At 55.9% G+C, this 14159-nt stretch overlaps 1 protein-coding gene across 1 annotated transcript; it reads right to left on the bottom strand.

Moving 5' to 3' along the window:
- Positions 1-956: 956 nt before the first annotated feature.
- On the bottom strand, positions 957-8192 carry TOR4A (torsin family 4 member A). Its single transcript, XM_058818400.1, has 3 exons — positions 8109-8192; positions 2898-3179; positions 957-2411 (listed from the first exon to the last, which is right to left on the bottom strand). The coding sequence occupies exons 2-3, from the start codon at positions 3138-3140 to the stop codon at positions 957-959; spliced, it is 1698 nt and encodes a 565-aa protein (XP_058674383.1). The 5' UTR covers positions 3141-3179; positions 8109-8192.
- Between the last annotated feature and the right edge of the window lie 5967 nt (positions 8193-14159).

A 14159-nucleotide genomic window follows, 5' to 3' on the forward strand; every position in this document is an offset into this window, starting at 1 on the left:
CAGTTTTGCTCAAAACATGGCTGTGTGCTCTTCCCAAGCTGCTCCCAGGCCACAGCTCACCTGGGGTTCAATGGCAAAGCCTCTCCTTGGCCTCTCAGGACTGGGAACAAGCCTTGATCCCCACTCCATCAGCCCAAACTGTCTTTTCCAGTGTGTGTTGCTCAGTATCCATCCATTGCTGCTTTGGGCTTTCCAGACAATGCCTGCCCACAGTGTCCCCAGAGGCAAAAAGCAGAAGAGCTCTGAGGATGAGGTGTCACCAGCAGACCTGAAACAATCCAGAGTTATTTCTGCACCATCTGGCACAGCTGAGCAGCCTTTGAGGCGAGCCCAAACACACCTGCAGGGCAGAAATCTCACTGCAGGTGCCAAAGGTGAGCTCAGGGATGAGCTCAGAAGAGCAACAGCTCAGGAACAGGTCCAAGAAGTGTTCTGAGGATGTGGTCATGCAGGAGCTGGGGAGGGCAGCCTGCACATCTGGGGGCAGGAGCCACAAACTGTCCCAGGCCAGGGCTCCAGCCCTGCCCCTGCCCTGCACACCCCAGCCAGGACCAAGGGAAGCAAAGAGCTGTGAGCCTGGAGAGAGTGAGACACAGGAGGTGACAAATTCTGCAGGGGCAGTGGCCCAGGGATTGTTCCACCCTATTTATGTCCTGCAGTTTTTGATGCCACCTCAAAACTCCTTAATGACAAGAATCCCAAATGAGAATGAGGAATGAAGAGTCTTGCACTGACTGGGAGGTGGCTCCGGCTTCTTTGCCCTTCCTTTTCCACAGAACATCAGAAAAAATTGAAGCTCTGGAGGAGAACAGGGACCAGCTTGTCCAGGCTGCCACCCCTTTGCCTGGACCAGGGCTGAGGAAGGACACCTTGAGCCCAGCCTGGTGAGACAAACTCCTCATGAGCACAGAACTCTGCAAACCCCCAGAGCAGGGCTTGGTCTCCGCAGTAAATCCCTACAGGAGGTTGACTTTGGCCACAACCTGCTTGCAGCCCATGCTGGAGTACTGCTTGTCCCCTGTAGTGTAGTAACTGAGCTGATTTGCCAGATTTTCAATGTGTTTCTGATCGGGATAGAGCCCCTCTCTCCTCATCTGCTCCAGGAAGCAGTTTATGACGTGAGCCTTCTCCAGGAGGACGAAGGGGATGATGTCTGCAGCCTTCCACAGAGGGTGCACCCTGGCCAGCACTGGCTGGATGATGCTCAGCAGCTCTTCAGCTCCCCTTTGCTGGTGCAGGAGCTCAGTGGATGCATTCTGGGTAATGAACTTTGTGATTTCATCACCTCCCAGATTGCTGATTAAAATGTAGATGGCATTGAGGAACTCGTTGGTTTGATTGGGTTCAAAGAATCGGCTGAGAGTGTCCAGCAGGACGGGGGACATGAGCTCCACCTCATCCAGAATAAACAGCGGGGTCTTCTCCTCTATTTCAGCTCTGGTAACCATGTCAGCAATCTTCTTGGACAGGTCTATTGCACAGGTGAGGGGAGCTACCCCGCTGGGGCAGTGGTGCATCACAAAGTACTGCAGCACAAAGTCATTGTCCATGACCGAGCGGAAGTGCTTGGCCAGCACCCAGCCAATGTGGCTCTTCCCAACCCCCGTGGGGCCGTTCAGAGAGATCACCAGAGGCTTGTTGTGGACATGGGTGGCCAGGTAGTCCTTCAGTAATTCCACAATACTTTCCACAGCAACCTTCTGCCCAAACACTTCCCGGTGCATGGTTTTCTCCAAACCGTCCAGGTCGTATTTTTGGAGGTTATCATCCAGGTTCTCTATTGCATTGAGAATCTGGAAGAACATAATGGCAATGAGCAAGAGGAGGCAGCGCTTTGCCTTGCTCTTCTCCTCTGCTGGGAGGTATTTTTTTGTTTTATCTGGGTACAGAACCATCCTGGATTTCCTCCGGCTCTTTTTCCGCCTGCACTTTTTCACCGAGTAATGTTCCACAGACGTGTCAAAGGTGAAGTACTGGGAGCTCTCAAAGCCAGACTGATTAAAGAAGGCCATGGAAGGGCTGTACAGGGAAGTTCTGCTCAGGGACAGCTGCTTCTGGAGCAGCCTGGTGTGGACAAACTCTGCAGACTTTTCCCGAGGCAGCTCCAAGTGCAGCCGGCTTTTCTTCAGGCCCTGGTAGCGCCGGCGCAGGCGGACGAAGGCGCGCAGGGGAGAGGAAATGGAAGTGATTTTCTTGGGAGCAGCAGCGATCACAGCGTCTGGCACTTCCTCTGCGTCACTCTCACAGCAAGAGGCCTCTTCTTTTGCATCACAGGGCATTTCCCCTTCCCTGTCACTATCTGTGATGGCAATGTCCCCTTCCCCATCGCTGTCCGTGACGGCAATGTCCCCTTCCCTGTCACTGCCACTGCCAGGAATGTCCCCTACCCCATCACTGCCACTGCCAGGAATGTCCCCTTCCCTGTCACTGCCGCTTCCAGGAATGTCCCCTTCCCTGTCACTGGCACTGGCACTGGCAGGAATGTCCCCTTCCCTGTCACTGGCACTGGCAGGAATGTTCCCTTCCCTGTCACTGCCACTGGCACTGCCAAGAATCTCCTCTTCCCTGTCACTGCCACTGCCAGAAATGTCCCCTTCCCTGTCACTGGCACTGCCAGGAATGTCCCCTACCCCATCACAGCCACTGCCAGGAATGTCCCCTACCCCATCATTGCCACTGCCAGGAATCTCCTCTTCCCTGTCACTGGCACTGCCAGGAATGTCCCCTTCCCTGTCACTGCCACTTCCAGGAATGTCCTCTTCCCTGTCACTGGCACTGGCACTGCCAGGAATGTCCTCTTCCCTGTCACTGGCACTGCTAGGAATGTTCCCTTCCCTGTCACTGCCACTGGCACTGCCAAGAATCTCCTCTTCCCTGTCACTGGCACTGCCAGGAATGTCCCCTACCCCATCACTGGCACTGCCCTGTGTCTCTCCTTCCACGCTGCCCTCAGTGAAGACAATTCCTTCAGTTGCAGCCTCCTCTTTTGTGCTGCTCTCAGCACAGGGCACCTCTCCTGCATCCTCCTCTGCTCCAGATGTGTCTCCTGTGGGATTGCTCTCCATGCAGGGCATCTCCACCCCCAGATCCCTCAGGACACTTTTTTCATCCACCTCAGAGCAGGGCAGCTCTTCCTCCATCTCTTCTGGTTCTTACAGCCCAATCACATCATCTTCTTTCTAAAAAGAAAAGGAATTCTGTAAAATCAACTGTCCTAATATTAGGAAGGGACCAAAAAAAGTGGAATTAGACAGATATCCCCCTTTCTAATGGGTAGAAACCTGCAGCAATCAGCAATGGCAAGGTGGCAGAGACTTTCAGACCTAAGCTGACTTTCTGGAAGATGGGACAGTTGTGCAAAACTACAGATGGAATTCACAGAATTCACAGAATCACTGGGTTGGGAGAGACCTTCAGGATCATGGAGTCCAACCCAGCCCCAACCCCTCAACTCAACCCGGGCCCCCAGTGCCACATCCAGGCTTTGTTAAACACACCCAGGGATGGGGACTCCACCACCTCCCTGGGCAGCCATTCCACAACTTTATCACTCTTTCTGTGAAAAACTTCTCCCTGATATCCAACCTGAATTTCCCTTGGCACAGCTTGAGGCTGTGTGCTCTGGCTGTGTCAGTGCTGCTGCAGACAGAGCCCAGCCCCAGCTGAGCACAGGCACCTTTCAGGAGCTGTGCAGTGATGGGGGCAGCCCTGAGTCTCCTTTTCTCCAGGCTGAGCACCCCCAGCTCCCTCAGGGGTTCCTCAGTGTCAATTAATGCAAATTGATATTAAAACACAAACCCAACCCTGTCTCAGATGCAGAAGGGAAGGTCAGAGCTGGCTGGGGCCAAAGCCAAAGGCTCGGCTGTAAGAAGGACACAGGACAGCAGGACAGACTGACCCATGCTCTGAACCACAGCTGCCCACAGCTTTCCCTACACTGCTAAACTCAAGGAAGACACAGAGCCCCAGCTCTGTGCCAGCACATGCACCCAGGCACGTACACACCCCGTGGGAGGTCACTGTCCACCCACAGACACCTCTGGGGCTGGGGGAGTCACTTGCTGTGGTTGCCATCGTGGCTGTGGGGGCACCTCCCAGGGAGGATTTTCCTGGCTGTGCTGATGGATGTGCCTGGCAGGGAGCTGAGATGAGAGCTGCCCTGCTGGGAGGGCTCAGAGGGGCTGCACAGAGCCAGTGTGGCTGTGCCTGAGCTGCCAGCAGCACCTGGCTGTGGGAGAGGGACAGGGACAGGGAGGAGGAGGAGGAGGAGAAGGAGAAGGAGAAGGAGAAGGAGAAGGAGAAGGAGAAGGAGAAGGATGACGAGAAGGAGAAGGAGAAGGAGAAGGAGAAGGAGAAGGAGAAGGAGAAGGAGAAGGAGAAGGAGAAGGAGAAGGATGAGGAGAAGCCCCAGAGAACCCCAACCCTGCCACCCCCATGGTCCCTCCATGCCCTCTGTGCCCACACACACCCCTGGACATGAAGGAGGGACCCAGGGGCTGCCACATGAGACCCTGGTGCTGCCCAGGAGAGCTCAGGGATGGTTATCCTGGGATAACCACCTGAATGGACAAACCTCAGCTGGCAAACAAGGAGAGGCCAGAGGGACGTGACAAGAGGCACAGAGCCAGCAGGGAACCCCTGGGAGAGCACAGCTCTGCAGGGCTGGATGCAGCCCCATGTGCTGCCCTGGCCCTGCCTGGCACCAGGCTGGAGGTGGCAGAAGCTGTGCCATGGTGGGAGGGCACTTTTCTGACACCTCTGGGCTGCACAGCGCTGACACAAGGGACACTTTGCTGCTGTGGTGTGGGAGTGTCGGGGGGTAGGACAGCCAGGACAGACAGAGACAAGAGTTCTCTGCAGCCAGGGCTTGGAACTTGGGGTTCATTGCAAAGGGCCTGGGTGCAGAGCCCTGCTGGGAGCAGGCCCCAAAGATTAGTAAAGAGAGTGGTACAGAGGATGAAAGAGAGAGAGGATGAGAGGATAAGAGCATAAAAGGGTAAGAGAGCAAGGTTCCCATTACAATACAATAAATCTTCTTCTGTGTTGAATATTCTGATTCTCACTAACCAATCTAGTACAAGATACAAATCCTATAGCATTTACACACAGCCTGTAAGAATCATTACATTACCATACTGTGTTACATTTTAAACCCTAAAACCTCCTCTTTGGGCTCCTTCTGCCAAGCTGTAGGGTCTGCTCTGACCCTTGGGCCTGTCTGCAAGCAGAGGGTGTTGTTCCATCAAAAGGGGATGACCTTCAGCTGGCCACACCATTGTTTTCCAGTTGTTCAGTAACTGAGGTATCTTAAAACTGCTTTCATTTCAATCTCACTTACAGTTTCCATATTCTCAAAATCTTTTGCCAGACAATCACATTTTAAGGCTTTCCTGTTTCATTCTCCCCAACACTGTGGCACTGCCAGCCCCAAGCACACCCAGCACAGGCAGCGTGAGGAAATGCCACTTTCATCAGCCATCCTTAAAACATCAACACCGGGTCTTGCCAAAGGCACCGCGACTCTGGAGGGAGCAGGGAGGTCGGGAAGTTTGTTATTAACTCCCTGCAGCTCAGCAGGAAGCACCAACCTGCACAAAGTCACGGTCTAGACCAGGTTTTACTTCCCCTGCGCAAAGCGGCTCCGTCACCCCGAGCCCAAGGGCACCCGGGGGCTGTGGGGGAGCCACGGGCCCTGGAAACGCCCCCTCTGCCCCCTTGCTAAGCCCCACACCCGTCCTGGCTGCTCTGAAATGCAAAGCTTCACTCGCATCCCTGCACAAGCTGATTCCAGGACCGAGTGAGGGCAGCCAGTGAGCTCAGCCATCATCCTGGAGCTGCCAGTGCTGGCAGCAATTAACCCCGAGTGCTAATTGCTGACCCAGTTCCTGACCCTGTGCAGGGCTTGGTGTGCAAAGCCAAACCAGCCAGACAGGATCTGGCAAGGAGGCAGCACCAAGGAAGAAGGGCTGGATGCCACCATCACTGCCATGCCACCCAAAGGATGGCACCGGGAGCTCTGGGCTGTCCCCACACCCCCCTGCAGTCACAGCCTTGCTCCTCTCCATCCTGCATCACCTTGCTCACACAGTGCCTGTCCCCAAAGGGACAGCTGTCCCCAAAGCCACTGGGAGCAGTCCCTGCAGCTCAGACCAGCCTGGGCTCAAGGGATCAGGGACACCGAGAGCTCAGCCAGGGATCAGAAAACCCTCCAGGCACTCACAAACATCTCCACAAGCACAGGGTGACATTTCTCAGCCCCAAGCCCTTGCAGGTGAAGAGAGGGTTGGTTAAATGCCAGGGCAGAGGCTATGGAAATGTACAGGAGAAGTTTTAGAGAACAGAAGGATCACAGAATCATGGAATAGTTATGGCTGGATGGAACCTTCAAAGCCCGTCTCATTCCAAAGCCCTGCCACAGGCAGGGACACCTCCCACCAGCCCAGGCTGCTCCAAGGCCCATGGGCAGCCACCCTGGGCACCCCTGCCAGGGCCTCGCCACCCTCATTCTCAGAAACTTCCTTATCTCTAATCTAAAGCCACTCTCTTCTAGTTTAAAACCTCTTGTCCTGTCATAACAGGACCTGCTTAACATTTTCTCTTTTTCTTTGGCTCCCTTCAAGGCCTGGCAGGGAAACACAGGACACCCCAAGCACTCCCCATGGACACTGCCAGGTGCTGCTGCAGCTGAAACACAGAGTGATGTGGCTGCTCACAGCCCAGAGCTGCTCTCCCACTGCCATGCCCATGGAGAAAGCCCCAAGCCCTGTGGGGAATGGTGAGGGATGCTCATCAGCTGGGAAGTGTTCAAGATCCTCTTCCCACAAGCCCACCAGCACATCCATCCCACCAGTGTGGGATGCCCAACCCTCCAGACAAGCTGAGCAAGGCAGGGTGGAAGGACAAAACCCCATCCTGAGCAAGGAATCTGTCCAGTCATGAATATAATAACCCTGTTAATGCCATGACTCAGTCCCTAATACCTGCTGGTATTTTCACAGCACTGGAAGTTTCTAAGAGCACATTCAGGGTCGGGTCAGGGCTGGGCAGGAGGCTGTGCCAGCCAGCAATGGTGCAATTTGACAGCTTAATTTAATATCTGGTGAAAACAACAGGAAAGAGAAGGCAGGAATTCAGAGTGCAGCATCCCAGTGCTCGTGTAAACACTGCGGATCTCTGTCCTGAGCCTGGACACCGCAGGAAAACTTGCACTTGGAAGCTCTCCTGGGAAGCCTCCAGCTTTCCTGCTGTAGCTCTTGCAGTGTTTGCACTGCAGCAAGCACCACAACAGCGTTTCCACAACAGAGGAGCCTGTGTGGGCAGCTGGAGGCAGCCTGGGAGAGGGGAGCAGGATGGGGACAGCCCCGGCACGGCCCTGGGGGCAGGAGAGGCCAGCGGGAACCGCGGTCCGGGTTAAAGCATCCCCGGCTGGGCAGGCTGCACCAAACCCAGCCTCTGGGGACGAGCAAAGGTGCTGGGGAAAGGGAACAGCTGGGAAATTCTACAGATTGATATCCCAGCAAAGGTGCTGGGGAAAGGGAACGGCCGGGAAATTCTAAAGATTGGTATCTCCCATCCCCAGCTGGAGCCAAACCCTCCATCCCAAAGGGAGCATCTCCGTGGGGAAGGTGGCACAAAGCATCCCCTGGCTGTGGGAGCTGTAGATAAAGAGGTCAAAGGCTGGGAGGAGGATCCCGGAATGTCGGCAGAGGCCAGCACGGCCCCGGCATCCCGAACCGCAGCGGCCCCGGCTGCGAACAAGCCAAGCAGGGCGGTTCGAGTCACGGCCACCCTGCCGAGCACGGCACAGGGTGACAGCGGTGACAGCCAGCAGCTCCCATCAGACAGCCTGTCCGCCACCAAACCCACCAGCCCAGCCCCAGGTGTTGCCAGACCCCGAAGCCAAGTGCGAAGGGAAGGACAGCAAGCGCAGGGGAAGTGCCTGGAGCATCCCAAACCATCCCTGGAAAACCGAGGCGGCTTTTGGTGGAAAGCAGCGACTGGGGACGAGCAGAAAGCGGTGGCAGGGATGGAGCTGGAAGGAGCCCTGGGGTGCCTCGGTGGCCCCTGAGGGCTGGGGGCAGGACAGGGAGCGATGGCAGCGCAGTTACCCGCGGCGTCGGTCACGGGCTCTCCCCTCCGGCCTCGGACGGGCCGGCAGCTCCTGTGTGGCCGCTCTCATCCGTACAGAAAGCAGCCCGGAGAGGAAATGGTGAGGAGGAGTGGCCCTGGGCGGCACTTCCTTCTCGCCTGCCATGGGATGGCCGCTGCCGGCCGGTTCCGTGTCCCCCTCCCGGGCAGGCCCTCCCCGTCACGGCGGCACCGTGCGAGCGAGCACGGGCAGCGGGCTGAGCTCACCGCCCGGACAGCCCCGAGCCCGGCACAGCATCGCCACCCCCGGCTCTGTCTGCACTGAGTCACCATCAGGAACCCTCACCCCAAAGGTCACTGCGGTGACGCTGCCAGCCCGGTTAATTGGGGCTGACGCGGTGCCTGGGTGCTCACCCTGGCCGACAGCACAAACAGGGAGTCAGACTGCGGGGAAGGAGTGAGGGCATAAAAAATAACGAGTCTGGAAAAGCAGCAAGTCCAGAGTGGCTGGTTGGACCCTGGGCAGGTCCTGGCTCTGCTGCCCCGGCCCTGCCGCAGCTCTTGGCCCCAAGCAGCTCGGGGACATGGGGACAGCCGTGGGACCAGGGTTTGCTGTGGGCACAAAAAATCCCCGGGGAAAACCACTTCGTGCCTCCAGAGCAGGAAGCAGCAGGGTTTTCCTCTTTCCTCACCCAGCAGTGCAAAAGTTCATCACTGGGCTCCTCCTCACCTCATTCCCCTTTCTTCAATCCTGGTGAATGAACGCCCTGGCACGTCCCAGCTCTCACCTGCACTCGCACAACCTGGCCAAGGCTTTTTCCCTCAAATCAAGCCTGTTTGGTAAAGCCAGAGAAGCCCATAGTGAGCTTTTGCTGGTATTTCAAGCTCCTGTTTTTTGATGGAACCTGTACCCTGCAAGCCCAGCTGCACAGGACCAAAAATAAGGGGGAAAATCCCCCAAACCTGAGGGATTTTGGTGCATCACAGTGCAGATCCCACCCTGGCTGTGATGCTCTCGATTTCCCTCACTTCAGGGAAGGAGACTCTCTGAGCAAGTCTCCCCAGCTCCATGCCAGGCAGCTGCATGTGCCTCTGCTGTGGCCAGCAGGATTTGCCTAACAAATCCTTGCAAATGTGGGGATTTCTGTGGCAGGAAGGCACAGGGGCCCAGCTGGAGCTGACACTCGGCACCTGGGAGCTGCCCTCGGGGTCAGGAAGTTGTGCAGGGCTGACCTCAAGCAGAAATCCCATTAAGAGGGATTTCTGCAGGTGGTTTGGGAGCAGTCATGAAGGAAGATATTCTGGCTAATTCAGGTTTTTGAGAAGGAAGAGCTTCCCCCAGGCAGAGTGGTTGGTGACCATTAAAACCCCCCCCAAACACAGTGCTCCCCAAAGTTCTGAAAGATGCAACATTAGAAAAGCAAGGAGCTGCCACTCCCCTCAATGGCTGCCAGTGAACATCAACAGCCCAACAAAAACTCTTCTGCTCTAACTGGGAAGGAGTTTGAGCCATTTCAGCACTCCATGGGCTGCTGGGGATAATGGGGGGACAGAAAACCCTTGGAACAGAGCAGGAAACCCAGGGAGGGTGGAAGATGGTACAGCCTGCCCTGGAAAGGGGGATTCTAAACCCCTCCTGAGCTGGTGACAGAGGGTGACAAGATCCTGGTGACAGTGGGGACATGACACTGACCTGCGTGGCACCCAATGGTGCTGGTGGGGCTGGATGGCACGTGGGGACGAGGATCTGGAGGGGCCACTGCCAGCCATGCAGTGACCACACAGGGGACAAGGTGATGCAGGGCTAGGGACACTGTCCTGGTGTTGCTGCCAGCACCAAAATCACAGGTTGGGTCTGGAGTGGCCACCAAAAAATGCTGGGGAGCACCTGGGGAGGGCAGGGGCATCGATGGCACCAGGAGGTGTCTGTCCCATGTGGGGACAGGGAGGACAGGACAATGGAAAACCTGCTTATGTTCCCAGCCCAAACATCCCCTTGAGCTGCTCCTGGCCCTGGTGTGGGTGGGGGCTGTGTCCCCCCTCCCCACGGGGCTTTGGGGACCTCCAGCACCCCAAATTGGAGGAGACAAGCTGCTGTGTCCTGTGGGGAAGGGACACACTGGGGGGACATGCAGGCACAGAGGTAATGGGGGCGGGGGGGTTGGGGGGGGTGTTTTTCATGGGGTTTTTCATGGAGGGCACTGCCATGGGGTGGGGGCTGCAGGTGAGGGGTGTGTGGGCTGTGTACTTGGGGAAGCTGTGCCTTGGGGGCCACAGGGGGCACCAGGGCAGTGCAGTGGGGGGCGGTGCACAGGGAGGCCATGTGGGAGAAAATTGGGGCCCTCAGCCCTGTCCCTCAGGACCTTGGGACCACCTGCCCTGTCCCCCGGGGCCTTGGAGCCACCAGCCCTGTCCCTCAGGCCCTGGGGCCCCCAGCCCTGTCCCTCAGGGATTTGGAGCCACCAGCCCTGTCCCTCAGGCCCTGGGCCCCCCTGCCCTGTCCCCGGTGTCCCTGCGGGTTTCCGAGGCCTTGGGGCCCCCTGGCCGGGCCCCGCGGGGAGGAAACGGCGGCGGGGCCAGGATGGGGCCGAGAGGTGCCACAGCCCCTCCTGCGGCCGCGGATGCAAATCCTGCACAAACACAGCCTCTCCCTCACGGAGAGAGGCCACACAATGGCCCACGGAGAGGGGGACGTGCCCTGAGCTGAGATTTTGGTGCCAGACTCTCACTGGTACCAAAAGTGCTTTTTTTGGGCACCCCTGGGTTTGGCACCCATCAGGAGGCATTGCCGGAGCTCGGGTGGCACCAGCTTATGTGACAGTTTTAGGGTTTTCCTTCAAGGTTTTGCGCATTGCCTGTTTAGCCAGAATATTTCTAGGGCTGAGGAGCAGCAGCTGCATCCCAAATCCCCCCTGTGTGCCCTGGGAAACCAGAATTAGGTGAATGAAGCACCCAGGGTCCCTTTGAGGAAGCCGTGAGGTTTTCAAAGCTCAGAATGGGACCAGAGTGAGACTCAGCAGCTCCAGGATGGAGTGCACCACACTTGCAGCATTGGCCTTGCCCACAGAAACTCTGCAAAAAGAGGAAAACCAGTAAAAAAGAAAATGAAAGCAGCAGAAGAGGTCACGGGCTTGGAGGCAGCAGGAAAATGGATGTAGAGATCAGAAATATGGCTCAAGGATATAAAACTTGTTGTGGGCAGGGAGCCCTGGAACTGAAATTGAGAGGCTGCAAGTGGAGAAGGGGAAATGGGGCTGGGGTTGGGACACAGCAGGACCCCCATTGACCCTGACCTTGGAGCCAGCCCCTCCTGCAGCCCCAGACAGGGAAGAATAACAGAATATCATAAAGTAATCTGCTCCATGGTGGGCAGGATCCCCACAGGGCGGTTCAGCAGCCCCTGGCAGGGGTGCAGAATTCAGCCCTGGAGGGTCATTCCCAGACCCAAAGATCTTTTTTCCAAGCATAGATTTGCCCTTTTGCAGTGTGATCCCCCAGCTCCATGGCCACATCAGCTCTGCATTGGGCTGGTGGGTGGATTTTTTCCCTTTTACATCGCCCACCTTGTGCTGATCTGCCCTGAGTTGCTGCTGCTGATCCCTGGGCTCCCCCTGAAACATCACCCCTCCTAAATCCAGTGTAAATTCCTTGCATACATTCTTGGGGCCATCAAACCAGACCCCTCACTCTTTTAAATCTCATTCTTAGCAAAACTTTCCAGCCTCTGCGAGCAGCTCCAACACATCCTGAATAACCCAAACAGTTTATGCTGGCCTGGGGAATGTCCCCCGCAGGGACGCCGCATCCTGCCTGGGTTATCATGACCCTTCCAAACAGTTTATAAATAGACCAAGGTAAATGAGGGGAGTGCTCAGGATTTTTATCTCATTTCTTGTTTTCAAGCCATTCAAGGAGTGCTGGGTCAGATGACCACTTCTAAAATTCAAGTTGAATCTGCTGCTTCTTTCTCCTCCAGTTGAGCTCTATCTCTACCTTGCTAAAACAGTAAAAAATAAGTAAAAGCTAAGAAAAATGGGTTTGGCATTGACCAACGTCATGGCCCTGCCATGAGGCATCATCCAGTGGGAGAGGGCAGGGACCAGCACTGCTGCACCTGGGAAGTTGTGGCTCACACTGCTTCGGAAAACAGAAGGGGTACATCTGGGGAAAAAATGGAAAATTTGGGAAATAATGTGGAAAATATGGAGAGCAGTGAGTGCCTGCAGCACTCCTCTTGTCACCAACAGTGTCCCACCAGCAGCATCCCCCAGGGCCATCGATACTGCCTCGTGTCACAAGTAGTGACTGGAGAAATTCACTGTAACCCCTTCCCAAGGTCCCCAGCAGGGTCTGTGTCACCCACCAGGGGCTCTGAAAAACACCCCCAAAGAACTGGAGCCATTCCCAAACATCCAAGGAGGGAAGAAGTGTCCAAGGCCAGGCTGGATGGGGCTTGGAGCAACCATGGGCTGGTGGAAGGTGTCCCTGCCCATGGAAGGGGGTGGAATGAGATGAGCTTTAAGGTCCTTTCCAACCCATGCCATTCTGGGAGCCCATGCTTCTATGATTTTATGTGCATTTTTGAGCTATAAATGTGTCTTTCTCTCTTTCTCTGTCTCTCTTTCTTTCTCTCTCTCTCTCTTTCTTTCTCTCTTTGTCTCTTCTTCCTTTCCTCTGGAGTGGGAGTGACAGCCCTGGTTCAGGGACAGTCCTGGCCAGCAGACACAGCTCCAGCCTGAAGCAGCAGGGCTGTACAGCAAGTGGCACAGGAACAGCACAAAGCTCTTTTTTCTCCTTCAGCTTCCTCTGTTCACTCTGAAAAAAATCACATTTCCAGCTTGTTTCAATTAACTTTAAGACTTTTGTATTCCATGAAGGCTGAGGCAGTCATTAAACCCAAATTTTTCCTGTTGTAACACTTTGAAACAACCACACCACAGCTCAGCTGGTGGCTCTGGCTCTGCCAGGCAGGACCTCCCATGGGCAGAGAGGCAACTCCAGGTCCCCTCAGTGGTGGCATTGCTCATCCTCTGGCTCAGGATGGACAAACTCATCACACCCCACAGGCCCAGCCCTTGGGGCAGCATGAGGAAAAGTCAGGATGGGAGTGATGCCCATCCCCTGCCCCTCCAGGGCACACCATGGCTTTGGGAAGGGCAGGGAGTGCCCTCATCCCATCCCAGAGTCTGGGGATGCTGCTGGGATGGGCTGCAGGACACACTCACTGCCCCACAGCCCCTGCACTGGGGGTGAGGAACCACCACAGAGCAATAAACCCACCTGCACAACACGTAAATAAATCAATGTTTTTGCATCCATGAGCAAAGCAGATGCAGCCAAGGCCCTGAGTCACCCTGGGCCATGTCCCCGCAGTGGCTCTGGGGTGAGTGGGGACAGCCCTGCTTTGATCTCCCCACATCAAAAGGAGCCTTTTCCCTGCCCTGTCACAGCCACAGCACACCCAGACACTCCATGGGACACTCTGTGGGATGGGGCTGGCACACCCTGGCCTGGCAGGCACTGACCCCACTGACCCTCCCTGCCAGCCCTTCCATGTGCTCAGTGCTCTTTCATGAAAAAATAGAAAGAAAAAAGTGTAGAGGTGAGAGTAGAGAGAAGGAAAGGGAAAAGTTCCTTGGGCACTCAGGCATGGATGTCCATCCTTTCCCTGCTGATGCCATCATGGATTTGCTGCCCTTTGTTGGCTTTACCTGAAGTAATCTCAGACTGGGGTTTATTCAGATATCACCAGATCCTCCTCAGCACAAGGAATAACGGGATGCAGCAGGTTCCCAGAGCCACAGCCCTGCCAGCCTGGAGCACAGTGCCCCAGGGGATGAAGGAATTGTGCTTATCCACAGAGGAAACACCAACGTGCCCAGGGGGACAGAACTGCTGCACCCTGCTGCCTGCAACTGCAGGAGGAATGGCCCAGGCACTTGTGGGCTTTAGGCACTGGAAATCAAGGGTCAGTGTTAAACAGGGGGTGATTTCTGTGTTCTGTATCTCTCACACACCTGGATGCAAGGCCACACTCACAGCTGCTCCTGTGTCCTACCTGTGGCTCTGTT

This window comes from Ammospiza caudacuta, chromosome 21 (assembly GCF_027887145.1).
Source record: "Ammospiza caudacuta isolate bAmmCau1 chromosome 21, bAmmCau1.pri, whole genome shotgun sequence".
NCBI classification, from domain to species: Eukaryota; Metazoa; Chordata; class Aves; order Passeriformes; family Passerellidae; genus Ammospiza; species Ammospiza caudacuta.

What these genes read in the sequence shown, in the direction of transcription:
- TOR4A (XM_058818400.1), bottom strand. Translation starts at nt 3,140, where the DNA reads ATGGAGGAAGAGCTGCCCTGCTCTGAGGTGGATGAAAAAAGTGTCCTG. An exon ending in CCAGTGATGGGGTAGGGGAC is followed by an intron (nt 2,412 to 2,897) that starts ATTCCTGGCAGT and finishes AGGGAAGGGGAC; the next exon opens with ATTCCTGGCAGTGGCAGTGA.